At 38.1% G+C, this 13,240-nt stretch overlaps 1 protein-coding gene across 5 annotated transcripts in view; it reads right to left on the reverse strand.

Annotated features, from left to right (window-relative positions):
• The window catches only part of LRRIQ1 (leucine rich repeats and IQ motif containing 1), a 97,910-nt gene extending 86,139 nt beyond the window's left edge, over window positions 1-11,771 (reverse strand). Inside the window, exons 1-10 of one of the 5 annotated variants that reach the window (XR_014012452.1) lie at window positions 11,289-11,659; window positions 10,388-10,536; window positions 9,754-9,865; window positions 9,087-9,181; window positions 7,084-7,210; window positions 6,495-6,724; window positions 5,761-5,835; window positions 3,628-5,106; window positions 2,888-3,040; window positions 1,497-1,647 (exon numbers count right to left, since the gene is read on the reverse strand). Coding sequence is in view for 4 of the 5 variants with exons in the window: in XM_081211187.1 (XP_081067313.1) it covers window positions 1,497-1,647; window positions 2,888-3,040; window positions 3,628-5,106; window positions 5,761-5,835; window positions 6,495-6,724; window positions 7,084-7,210; window positions 9,087-9,181; window positions 9,754-9,865; window positions 10,388-10,536; window positions 11,289-11,526 (2,809 nt within the window). In the remaining variant the exon portion in view is untranslated. The other 4 variants (XM_081211188.1, XM_081211187.1, XM_081211189.1 and 1 more) reach the window with 4 other exon arrangements.
• Window positions 11,772-13,240: the final 1,469 nt, after the last annotated feature.

Consider the following 13,240-nt stretch of genomic DNA (forward strand, 5'->3'; position numbering starts at 1 on the left):
TTCAAACTCATCTCATTTACGGGTAAGCACAGTGCTTTCATTGTATATACAGACAGGACAGGAGGCTTTTGCCTCATTGGCCCTGTAGTCTTCATATCCAAGACTCATCAATTCATATTATGTCACTCTCACATTAATCTTTCTGATATTCTACCTCAGGAAATCCATCTGAAACAAGTAATCCTTTACAGTACTACTGGCACCGAAGACAGATTGAACACAGATTCCAGCATTTCTGCTACCAATCAGTCCACCTTGTTGGTTTACCTTGGATTACTGATCTTTGAGATTTAATGAACACCAACAGTCACTATTCCAAGCAGAAGCTTGTGCCTAAGAAATCTGTCACTTTAATATAGAAAATTTAGCAATCTAAAACATAACCAACAGGATTGGGTGCATTGACATTATAAATGTTCACATTTAAATTAATATTTATATACAAGATTTATATACTAGAAGTAAAATAGCTTCTTAACCTTTCATTTTCAATGTTGTAACCTTTTTGGGGGAGGCAGAAACTTTGGTATGACATCATACAAAGAGGCTTTACTGGAAAGAAGCATTCATTCAGCTACCTTGACACTATTTTGCATAACAGGAGACTAATAGCAACAGTTTTGGAAATATAAAATAAATTATAATGTCATTCTTTGGTTCATACTCCCCTTTGTTTACTATGTGCAGACATCTTATTTGCTCATGGGGATTTTTTTGGCTACTTTTATTTTTTACCACAGTAAGATAGCCAAGGCAGCTTTTGCTTTTATTCAGCCGAGTGCATGTTTCATTGCTGATTCATCAGTTGAATTCTCAGGTTTTGAAAACCAGTTTCCTAATATGTTACTTCATTAAATGAACCACAAATCAGATATGTACCTTATTTTACTAACCATACTCATGTACACTACAGCCTGGATTCTGTTTCTTTGTCTAGCATGATCAACAAAAGGAACCCTGGTTGAAACTATGAAAACAAGGGCAAAATCTATGAGACAACCAAGCAAATTGCAGCATGAGATGCACTGAGAGGGAAGGAGGAGAGCAGACATTGGGATCAACAGTGGGCCAAACGGAAGACAGGTCTTCCTTCAACTACGTCCGCAAATTTCTGTGAGCTTTCTTGTTTACTTTGCCTTGAAACAAGTTAATCAGCAAGACTGGCCATTTATATAAAATCTGCTCCCCACCACAGACACTGAGTGCACCAGGGAATATGCAGATGGACACCTATTTACTTTCCCTGGTAAATGAAAGTTGTTTACTTGTACTGAAGTGTAACTAGGAACCACAAGACTGCCCACCTATGACCTGACTCTCAGTGCTGAGACAACCACCATATTTTTAAAAAGAGCAGACCACAGAGGCTACTAACCCAAACCAATTAACAGAGGAGTTTATTGTTAATCACATAAAAATATCTTATTAAGAACATTTATTTGCCTACTAATGGTTGCAGTTCTACTATTTATCAATGGAAATAGTCAGGCCCTTACCAATTCGAGTGATTTTATTGTAGGAAAGTTCAAGATTCCAAAGATTAGTGCAGCCATATAAACCATGAAGGGATGAAATGTCATTTTTGTTCAGAATTAGAATGCAGAGATTTTCAAGATTCTCACAATTAATCCCTTTAATATTGTTTTCCTGTAAACAAACCAAACAAATATATTAAGTTTTATTACATTTTTTTTGAATGAACTAAAAATAATTAACAGTACAATCCTATTCATGTCTACTCAGAATGCTCAATAAATTGAATGAGATTTGTTGCCAGGTAAGTGTTTAGGATTGCAGCTATTGCCTCCGACCCTGATTAAAACTGATACAAAAATCAGTTCAAGCCCGGCTGAATTGGGAGGGAGGTTGGTTTTCGTAGGTTCCCCTGGGTGAGAGGCAAAGGAGTGTACTTATGAGATTACTATATTCTGTCTACCACATGTGATACACTTACTTGTGAGCTTTAGTTTATCATCTGTGCCCCTAAACTTTGTGCTGTACATAGGGTTATTGGGTGAAGGTGTTAAGATGTTTAGGGAAGCTTTTAATGTTTGATGTACCATAGTATTTTAATATTCTTTTGGAAGCCGCCCAGAGTGGCTGGGGAAACCCAGCCAGATGGGCGGGGTATAAATAATAAATTATTATTATTATTATTATTATTATTATTATTATTATTATTATTATTATTATTATGTGTCTGGATGAGCCTTTGGCAGGCAGTTACAGTAAAACTGCTTCAATTCCATTCATTGTAGGCAAGAGAATATTTGAGTGGAGGAACTGATTACCACCTGGGATGGAGGTCTACATGTTTGGCCCTTTTCAGCTCCTCCAGCAGTTTTTGATGGGGCTAGCCACTTAGTCCTCTATTTGCCAGGTCAGTCTGTAACTAAATTATGTTTATCCCTGATTTGACCTAGAAGGGGATGACCTGACATGTATTACTGTGACTCACATGCATAAACTGGGTGGGCATGGGGTAATTCAGCTGTGCACATCTGGGTTCTTGGTACAGCACCAGACCAGTCTAGATGGTCAAAGGTGTCGGTGTTGGCATTGTCCATAGAAATATAATCTTTTACCAGAAAACCTATTGATTTGGGGATGGGCTTAGAGGCACTGCATCTGTGTTAGACTAGACAGACAGATCTGGGATGCTGTCAGTGTATTCACCACGCTGCTGATAAGCAGCCTCCCTGACCAGGCTGGTTACTAGCAAGGAGAAAGATATCCATATGAAGGTTGCTATTTGAAAATATTATGCTAGACCTTTGATTTGATCCACTAGGGCTCTTATGTTCTTATTGTATGTGGAGTGAATGTTTAACAGCACCTTTTGAAATAATTTCCACTTCAACATAGACTAAAAAATACATAGTAGTACCTCTGCATCTATGTATTTTAGATCTTTGCAGTTGCTGAGTCCTTCCAAAGAAAGCAATCCACAACGTCTGAGACTCAAAAATTGTAGCTTTGAACACTGTGACAACGTGGAGAGGCTGCAGCCTGGCAAATCTTGAAAGGTAACTGTGGTCACCTATACACATTCAATAAGAGAAATTTTATACTCTTGCAACATTTGAAATATATTTGCAATGCATTATATAAACTGTGATTTCAAACCATCCAAAATATTGTTTCTAGCTCAAAACAAAAAAGTTTGGAAAAATCCAAAATCATATCAGGGGGTAGGGGTAGAAAACAATTCATGACATCCAACACACCACAATGGAAAGATATACTTCTTTGTTCAACAATTGTTCTACGCTACTGTAACTCTCGTTTTGCTCATCCACTACTCGGCAGGCTGTGTAGGAGGTGTAAAGTCTCTTGGAAGGTTGTGATCAGGTTGCCTAACTGCACAATACTGCCATAGTCCCCACCCAACCCTTTACATCAACAGAACTAGAGCACACAGTGAACAAGGAATGTGGGAAAGAGTTTCTATAAAAGTCAGTAAATTATTCAAGCATTTTTGGCAAACTTTATGATTCCACTTCTTATTTCCTCTGAGGGGAATGTTATGTCAGCACTAAGAACCTATGAATAGCTCGCGATACATAAGCACTAAAAGGATTCACAAGACACTTGTACGACAGTTTTGAACTTGCAACTTTTACTCACCTGTTGCAGAGAATTCCAAGGGCCAGCCTGCATTATCATGGCAGCACTCAGAGGAGGCATCAGACCAGAGAAGCATTTCCGTGGCCTGCTTCTTTCAACTATTTTCTTTCCCTTGTGTTCCCTATAAATTCTAGACCAGGATTTACATCCTTTCATCCACACTAACCTCTTCTTTTCAATAGAATCTGAAAGCACGAGCGGTTGCTCAAAAGAATTGACTGAATTCTCACATCTGGCCCAACGACTAGTGACTTCCTCATGAATTTCTTTTAAAGCAAACTCTATTTTAATATTTTCAGATGCATAAGACCCATCTATCTGTCCAGCGTCTCCAGAATCTAGCTGAACATCCATGCTGATGCAACTGCTATACCTGTTGTCTTCCTGATTAACTATTGTAATAGCTTCACTATTGGGAGCATTTGTATTACCATTTTCCTGAAATTCCACAGTTGTCAAAAAACGGTATCTGTCATCATTTCCTACATGCATCATTTCATGTATTTCATCTTGTTTCTTTTTCTCATACTCTTTTTCCTGTGTTTCAACTTTCTGTTGCTTTTCCTCAATTAGTTTCATTCTTCCATATTTAGCTTCCTCCTGTTCTTTTACCTTTTTGATTTCTTCCTCCTTATTAGCTATTTCTAAAGTCTTCTCTGTATTTGGGGGGGCCATTCCCCTTTTTATTTTGGCAGTTTCTTCTTCCTTTCGTTCTTCTACCTGTTCTTCCTCCTCTTCTTTTACCTTTTTGATTTCTTCCTCCTTATTTGCTATTTCTAAAGCCTTCTCTGTATTTGTGGGGCCCATTCCCCTTTTTATTTTGGCAGTTTCTTCTTCCTTTCTTTCTTCTACCTGTTCTTTTGCTTTTAATTTCTTTGTTATTTTTGTAACATTATCAATATTGTCCAGTTTCATTTGCCTTTCTGATTTTTCAGTTTCATCATCTTCTTTGACTTCTTTAATTATTTTTCTGTTTTTAGCCAACAGTTTTTCTTTATCCACATTTTCAGACTCCATTTTCTTTTCTATCACAAATTCTAGGTGGCCTTTTTCTGTCCTTTTCAGTTCTTCCAATATTAGTTGTTCTCGCTGAAGTCTCAAAATTTCTTTCTTCTTTTCATATTCTTCATGCCTCTTCATCTTTTCCTCAAGTTCTTGCCTCTCTTTTTCTTCCCATCTCTTTCTTTCTTTCTCCTCTTGTTCCTTCTTCTCTAGGGCCCTCTTCATCAATCTTTCCTGCTTTTCTTTCCTTTCCCTTTGCATCACTTCTTGCAATTCTCTTTGTTTTTCTAGTTCTTTTTTCCTTTCTTTCAAGACAGGGGAATATGTTTTGTACACCAAGAAGGCTCTAAAGGTAGCTTGGATTTTTACAGCGGCCATATTCTGCAGTTCTGCCAAGTGTTGTCTTTCCATAGCTTGTTGTTCTTCGAATGCCTTCTTTTCTTCTTCTATTTGTATCTGTAAGTTATTAATCAATTCCTAAGCCCAAACAAAAAAGTAAGCATTTGTAAGAAATACCAAAATTATGATGTACAAATCATATAAAATAGAAACTGATATTAATGGTTCTATATTAAATAGGTTGCACATTAAATAGGCATATTAAAACAGGCAGGTCAGAGGGAGGTGATGTCAATCTATTTGTAACATATATTTTGAACTGTGTTCAATTTATTTAGTGTATTGCTATTATATTGGCTCTGTTATAATAATAATATGAAATGAACTATTTGTAATTGTCCCAGCAGGTGTAGAAAAAGCATGTTATTATGCTGAAAGAATAAACCTGGGGTGGTATTCAATGCTAGTATCATAGGTGCCAACTCCCTGCGGCCCTGGGTGCCTAAGCACCCACAAAATTCCCAATGAGGGGGCCAGGCACTCTCAAATTTCAATGCCAGGGCCATTCAAGCTGCATGGCACCCATGGTCCCAGGCACCCATGGTTACGGGGCCAAGAATCAAAGTAGACTTATTAAAGTTAATAGACATGACTATCTTAGATGCATTAATTTCAATAAGTCTACCCTATGATGGTTTGGGCATGACATGTGGACTGAGGATTATTTTCCTATACATAAACTACGATGCTACAATCTTATAAAAATTGTCAACATTCTTGTATGTAAATTACCTCATGCTGTCTCATTTGTTCTTTCCAAGACTTCTCCTCTTTCATCAGCTCCTTTTCCATCACTGCCTGTTGTTGCTGTACATAATATAGATCATCAATGTTAGCACTTCAATTAATGTTAGATTTAAGAATGTCTGACAGAGAAGGTGCATGTAAAAAAGTAACAGAAAAGGCTGGAAAATTATAAAAACCAAATGACAAAAGCTGAAACATTTACTAAACACTGTTCCTCTAGAAAATCATACTGGTCCTTTGATTGTTGGTATTCTTATAATAAACAATAAAGCAATGTTTCTGAACACACTCTTAGATAATATGTGTAGCACCAAAGAGAAATAAGGTCCTTTTTGTGCCCTAAAGGAGCTGATTGCGACAATATAATTCTTTTCCTGTAATATTTGAAGTATAATATATATATCAATGTCAGTGAAAAGCATGTCAGAACTTATAAATGACTAGCATATTATGAAGAATCAGTTCTTTTATTTAAGCTGTATCTAGGTTAGCTACACACGGCACATATATGTTTAAATTATTATGCTATATTTGCATTATTTAATGTATTAAACTTTAATGTATTTCATTAATGTATGTTTTATATTTTATTTTTTCTGATGTTTATTGTTTTTTAATGCATTCAAATTCATTTCAGTCTAAAAACAAGATATACTAAATAAATAAAAGATACGACCCACAGGTTTTAAATATGCCCATTATCTACATTAAAATATTACCGCATGGAACATTTCTAACTTCATTCTTTCAGCCTCCAGTTCCTCCTGCCGTAGTTGCCTCCTTTTTTCCTCCTCTTCATTTTGTGTTTCTTCCATGCACTTCTTAATTTTCAATTGTTTTATTCTTTCATTTTCAAGTTCATTTTGCTTTTGTTCCCAGAGCTCATATTCTCGCTTGCATCTTTTTTCAACTTCTTGGAAAGTAAAGCTAAGGTCTGTGCCACCATCATCTAGAAGAATGCAGGCATGAGAACTTGGAATCATTGATACTATTGCCCCCCCCCCCCGCATAAAATTGTGTTGCCAGCTCCTGGTGGATTTAAGAATTTTCACTATACCATAAAAACAAGGTGTATGATTATTTTTTTCTGCCTGTGATAATCTATTTTAACATTCTGCACTAGAGGAGGTTGCTTCATCTTCAACATCACCAACAATATAGCTCACATCATGCAGATGTAGAATATACCATGTATGGAAAATAACTGGCTAAACAATCTCTGGCTAAACAATATTGATCTCAGAGACTTGAGCTCAGTCATGAAGATGAGTGATTCTCTGTGAGTCACTATCTTACAAGATTGTTTACCTGTCAAAGAACAGATATCAGCAATTTCACTGGAAGCAATGTCTCCATTATTATTGGCCTCTATTGTATTATCAGAAGTCACATTGATCTGTTGTTCTTCATCTTCATCTTCTATTTCAGACAATACCTAAACAGCAACAAATATTTTCATGAGAGTGTAGTTGAGCTTGGAACCATCGAACTATACACAGAAGCAGTTATGTTCTATGCTAGTCATCGTTCAAAATTGCAAGAGATATAGTAGGAGAAATATAGGTAATGAGCAGATGTTATTTGCTATGGATGAAAAGTTTAGGAGCACTTGTATTGGCCACAATCCAACTTGGTGTGTGCAGAGTCTTGTTGTAAGAGCAGCAATCTTACTATTCAGTTGTTTAATGAGGAGGAGAACTGAATTAAATTCCTTTACTTTCCCCCCTAAGCTGCTAATCAGAAATATCACCGATTTTCGAATGGGGGTTTGTGTTTACAACCACAGCTAGATTGGTGAAAGAAAATGTGAATGCAATACAGCACTAGCTTGCATTTAAGACTTCTTATTGAATTAGGGATGTCTGCATAGAAGTCTACTTCAACAAGCATATTGCCACAAGCAAAATATGAGACAAGCCTCCTACCCAACAATAGGTTTGTATTTGTATTACAGTTTGTATTTTAACAGAGATAAATTCAAAATATAATTTTAAAGGAAGTTTAGAACAACCACCAAGCTTATCAAATTATTTCTGTTATGACAATCAATATAAGCTTATCTCTACATGTGTCACAATTTTCTGCTATATTATTGCTCTCTACTGCCAAAAACTAATCAGATCCTGAATTTTTTTCTACATATGAAATTTTATTTTTGTCATAACTAGCCAGTTTCTAAAAAGAATGTCACTGGGAACAGTTTTTTCTGGAAACATATATTTGAACTACGTATTAGTGCAGGGGGAAAAAAGAAATAAGAATACACACACACGGTGGATTAAAAAAACCTATTTAAAAATATTTCCTTATATTTGAACTGGATTTTTTTTTTTTAAAAAAGAGAATGGTAAATACTAAGGTTTTCTCAAATCAGGTGTGGGGAACTTTTGGCCCTCAGATGTTGTTGGCCTACAAGTCTCCTGACCCTTGGCCATGCATGCTTGGACTGGTGGGAGCTGTAGTTCAGCAACACCTAGACAGCCAAAGGTTCCCCTTACCTATCTTAGATACTAACCATATTATTATTAAATAACATGTATATAAGCATGTTAGCCAAAGCTGAACAGGAAATTCATGCAGGTGAGTGAGAGGGCTGGCATCCATTTTCTGTACCCAGTACAGAAGCCAGTTTGGTGGCATGAGGAAAGAAGCCACCAGGTCTGAACCCAACAGAGAAACCCAGTTTTCTCACCCTTCTCTGCCAACCCAACCCCAGCAGATCTTCTCATGGCTGGACTGTTGTTTGATAAAGCTTAGATTCCTGGTGGTAATTCCCCCACACAAGGGTGGAAGCCCAGACCTTGGAGGCTGTTAAAACCTAGAGGGTTCCTGAATGCTCTTGAGAATTGACCAGTGGAAAATGCTGATGATCTTTTCAAAGTCCTGTCTCACTACAGAATGGCAAGCTAAGACAGGAGATTGACACAATTGCTTCTGAGTATCCTCTCCAGCACTGTGCAGTCCAAGTATATCCTTGATATTCTGAGGAGCTAGAGGCTATGCAGAAAGCCTGATGAAGATTAGTTAGCACACATAACTGTGCCTACCCTGAGGCTGTGCAGATGACTAAGGCACATTTTGCAGCCTGCATTGCACCCCCTAGCAGCTGGCCAGTGGATCTATTCCACATGGTCCAGAAGTTGCTGACTCACACTCTGAAGGAACATCTTGTCCACATCATCTGGTCGCATAAACTGAAGCCAAGCCCACAACACACCACTGATCCCACAACATATCACAGACTGTAGGCATGTTTGGCAAGTGGAATGAGCCGTGGCAGTAGTCCTAGTAAAAATATATAGAGAAAATACCCTTTTCTTTAATTCTTCTGGATCTTCATTATATTCAGAAGCCAACTCAGCCAAGCAATCTGAAGCATTATTAGGAACTACCTTGTATATATCACCTGCAAATAAAGAAATTATAATGTAGACACTGCAGAAGAAGTTAGTGTTCAAAGCCTCAAATAATTCATTTCAGTGAGACATCCTACTAGAACTTATATAAATAGATAGCACTTCTTTCCAAATGGGCAGGGTTTTTTTTTAGGTTGGATCATTATACATCCAACACTAAAGATACATTCCATACAAGATCAGGGTTGCTTATTCTACCTTTAAAAGACTCATTAAAATTCCAATGAAAGGAATAGGTGTTTTATACAAATCATACTTAGGATATCTTAATAATCAAAGCATAATTTGTGGCAGGCCCAATGTTAAACAAGGGTTTCTATCAATTTCCTAAATTTGTACTCCTATGTATTTTCCTGTTAATATTTACAAAAAATCTCCATAACAGTGATAAACAGCCACTGCTACCCGAACATTTAACATTTGTCTATTTAAATATTTTGAATACTGCTACCTTACTTTTCAGTTACAAATAATTCTAAAAATGTTTGAGTGCTGTAGTTTCTCTTGTAAAACATAAGCATCATACTTGTACACCAGTAGCAGAACTGACTAACTCACTTACTTGATATTTCATCATTTTCCAAATCTTGCAAAATGAGCTTTTCTGCATTGTGGCTACTCCTCTTCACAAAATTCAAATATTGGATAACTGATTCTGGTAGCTCATCTGAAATCTAATATACATTTTAAATTAAATTCTATGTTATTTTCATATTAGGCTTGTTTGCAGCTAAGTTACAATCCTAGGTGGAACTATGTAAGGTAGAAGTATTGGAATACAAGTGCTGCAGTCTCAAATCCTATTTATTTATTATATATTACCTTTCTGCTAATTCACTTAAAAGCAGTTATTTGTTCATGGTTTAAGTAAGTTTATAAAAGAATTAGATGAATTCATAGGACAGCAGTGGGAAACATTTAGCCCTCTGATGGAGTCCCACTGAGAATTAGATGCTGGTTACAAACAGTGGAACTACATTTATGTTATAATATGTTACTGCAGAACTTATATGCAAGTTTCTTTAGGGTCTAGGATACTAAGAAACAAGCCATCCACATGGTACCCTCCATGGCATATATTATCAACCAAACTAGTAAATATATCAATCTGCCAGAACTCTGTATACTGTATATGCCAAGTTTGTCAAGTATGCAGAAAGATCACTGTATGCCACCAAGTCCTGTGGAATACTTACTGGTTCGCTGTCACTTGAAGCTTCTGCTGATAAATCAGGATCAAGATCAGGATCATCTATTTCAGAGGATGAAAAACTGATTTTGCTTAATTCAAGTTCTATTTCTTCTTCAATTTGTCGATCATCATCATCTACTTCCATTCCTTTTACTGTAACATGGAAAAGGCAAAAAGAAAAGAAATGCATGTGCTGCCGAACTGTTACTTCTACGGTTAACATTATGTTGTTGTTTAAGACCATTCTAACATAATATGGCATGCTATCCATCTCAAGTAAAGGTGGAGGTATAACTAGTGATCTTGACAGTATGAGGAAAGGGCCAGGTAGGCAGTTGCTGAGGTTTAAGTTGTGGAGACATTACATTGCCTACCTTTGTCTAGTTGTTGTCACTGTCATTAACTGTGCTGCCTCCTGACTGGTTCATTTCCTTGCCCCATGCATAAAGACCATTGTGGCTTGATAACAATTGTAGCTAATGTATTTCTGTTGGCCAACCACTTTTCAAAAGCAACACTTTGCAAGGGCAATAAAAATGGGGATACAATGTGCCTGCTTTTATTTATTTATATACACTCAGGGATTGCTATATATATATATATATATATATATATATATATATATATATAGTAGTAGGGAGACGGTTTAAAAGCAAAACAAAACCACAACCCACTTGTGGGTTAACTGTCCTTAATATTTTACCAGGGACAATTTACACTTAATGGTAATTATTAGTTGTTTATCTACATGGCCATAATGAAGTAATGTGGCATTTTGCAGAGAAATGAAAGAGAAATGACAGGTTACTCCCTTAAAAAATCAGAACGTTATATCCACCGTCAAATAATAAATCTACCCAATACACACAACTCTCAGGATATATCCAAGTTTGAGGCACACTCACTGTGCACTAATGCAACGGAGTGACACTTGGCACGTCTTGGCTCCAAAGAGAAGCAACTTAAGTCGTTAAAAAGAAAGAAATAGACGGCAGCCAGAGCCTCAAGCTTACAAGCGACACGTGCCCGCCAAGCCCCCAGAGCACTTGGACTACACGTCCCAGAGTGCATTGGGGTAAGCAAAGCATTAAGCCTTGAGCGGGCAGCGCCCCGTTGCACGCTGGGAGTTGTAGTTCTAGGCATCGCCCTCGCTCAACTGCCGCCCCGCTCTATCTTAGCGATCGAAACGGGTTCCTCCCCGGCTGTTTTGTCAGGAGAGGGGATCCGTCCCTGCTCTCGGCGTCGAAGACCGCTTCATCCCTCCCGCTTCCCGCTGCCGCTGAGCACTGACCTGCTTCAGAACCCGAGAGCTTAGAGCGGCTAACTTCAATGTTACAGGAAGTGTAGCCATGACAACCGCGAACAGCGCGCAGAAGGACGTCCTAGCTACGGAAGCCGAGAAAGTTCGAAATTAATTGACTTGGAATCGGAGCCCCGGGAGGAAACAAGGGATTTTTGAACGCCTTGGGAGGAGGGCGCGGGGATGCAGAGGAGCCAGCTGCACTTAGGATGCGTGGAAAGGCAAGACGCTGGCCTGTAGCTAGGGAGAAGGACACCTTTCTTCATCGCTTTGGCTTGTTTTTCTTCGTGGCACAGCTCCTGGAAAAAAATTAAAATGCTAGGCAGCCTCGTTGGTCCTTTAGGAACCTCCTCCCTCCAAACATTCAACAGTGGTGCAATACAGGGCTATGAAACCTATTTATTTGTTTTAACAAATGTGTAAAAGATTTGCAGCCCGAAATCCACAGAAGCGGTACAAAACGTAACAATGAAGCAAAGTACGAAAAGTGTACTTTGAAGTCCTGAAAAGCAATCAATTTCTACAGATTCTAAGAACAAAACAAAAAACTTTCCCACAAAGTCTGAAAACAAAACCTTTTCAAGGGGCGTACAATGAATATTTTACAAGTGACTCAGTCACACCTCAGGGAAAGCCCCAAACCAAAACAGAAAAGCTGGACATGGGCAGTGGATAGTGAACAAGATGCTCAAGAGCAGTGGTCAGCAAACTTTTTCAACAGTCCCTTAGTCCTTGTGGGGGGCCAGACTATATTTTGGGGGGAAAATATGAAGAAATTTCTATGCCCCACAAATAATCCAGAGATGTATTTGAAATAAAAGCACACATTCTACTCATGTAAAAACACCAGACAGGCCCCACAAATAACTCAGAAATGCACTTTAAATAAAAGGACATATTCTACTCATGTAAAAACATGCTGATTCCCAGACCGTCCGCGGGCCAGATTGAGAAGGCAATTGGGCCAGATCTGGCTCCCGGGCCTTAGTTTGCCTCAAGGGTCTGGAAACCAAGCCATATGAGGAACAGTTGAGGGTGTTAGGTATGTTTAGCCTGGATAAGGGGAGATGGAGAGGGGTTACGATGGCCATCTTTAAATATTGAAATATACTCAGAGTCGCAAAGTGATTTCATGCTCTTTATTCAGCTCATAGCGGTGAGGGGGAATGAATGAAAGTCCCCTCAAAGTATCTGCTTTATATACATTATTTACACATTGGGCTGCACATGATTGGCTAATTCCGGAATTCTACTGTAAGCCAATCAGGTTGTGGAGTCACTTCTATCTGGAGCATGATTGGGTGGTTCCTGCCAACCAATCATACTGCTGCATTGTTCTAGAACCAATCAGACTGCTGCATTCTGAATCCTATTGTTCTAGGACCAATCAGGCTGCTGCATTTTGGATCCTATTGTTCTAGGACCAATCAGACTGCTGCAGTTTGGATCCTATTCAACTCAGTACATAACAAATATCTAACATGGAAGGTTGAGCAAGCTTGTTTTCTTCTGCTCTGGAGAGTAGGACCCGAACCTATGGCTTCAAATAACAATAAA

This window comes from Podarcis bocagei, assembly GCF_964188305.1.
Source record: "Podarcis bocagei genome assembly, chromosome: 10".
Lineage (NCBI taxonomy): Eukaryota > Metazoa > Chordata > Lepidosauria > Squamata > Lacertidae > Podarcis > Podarcis bocagei.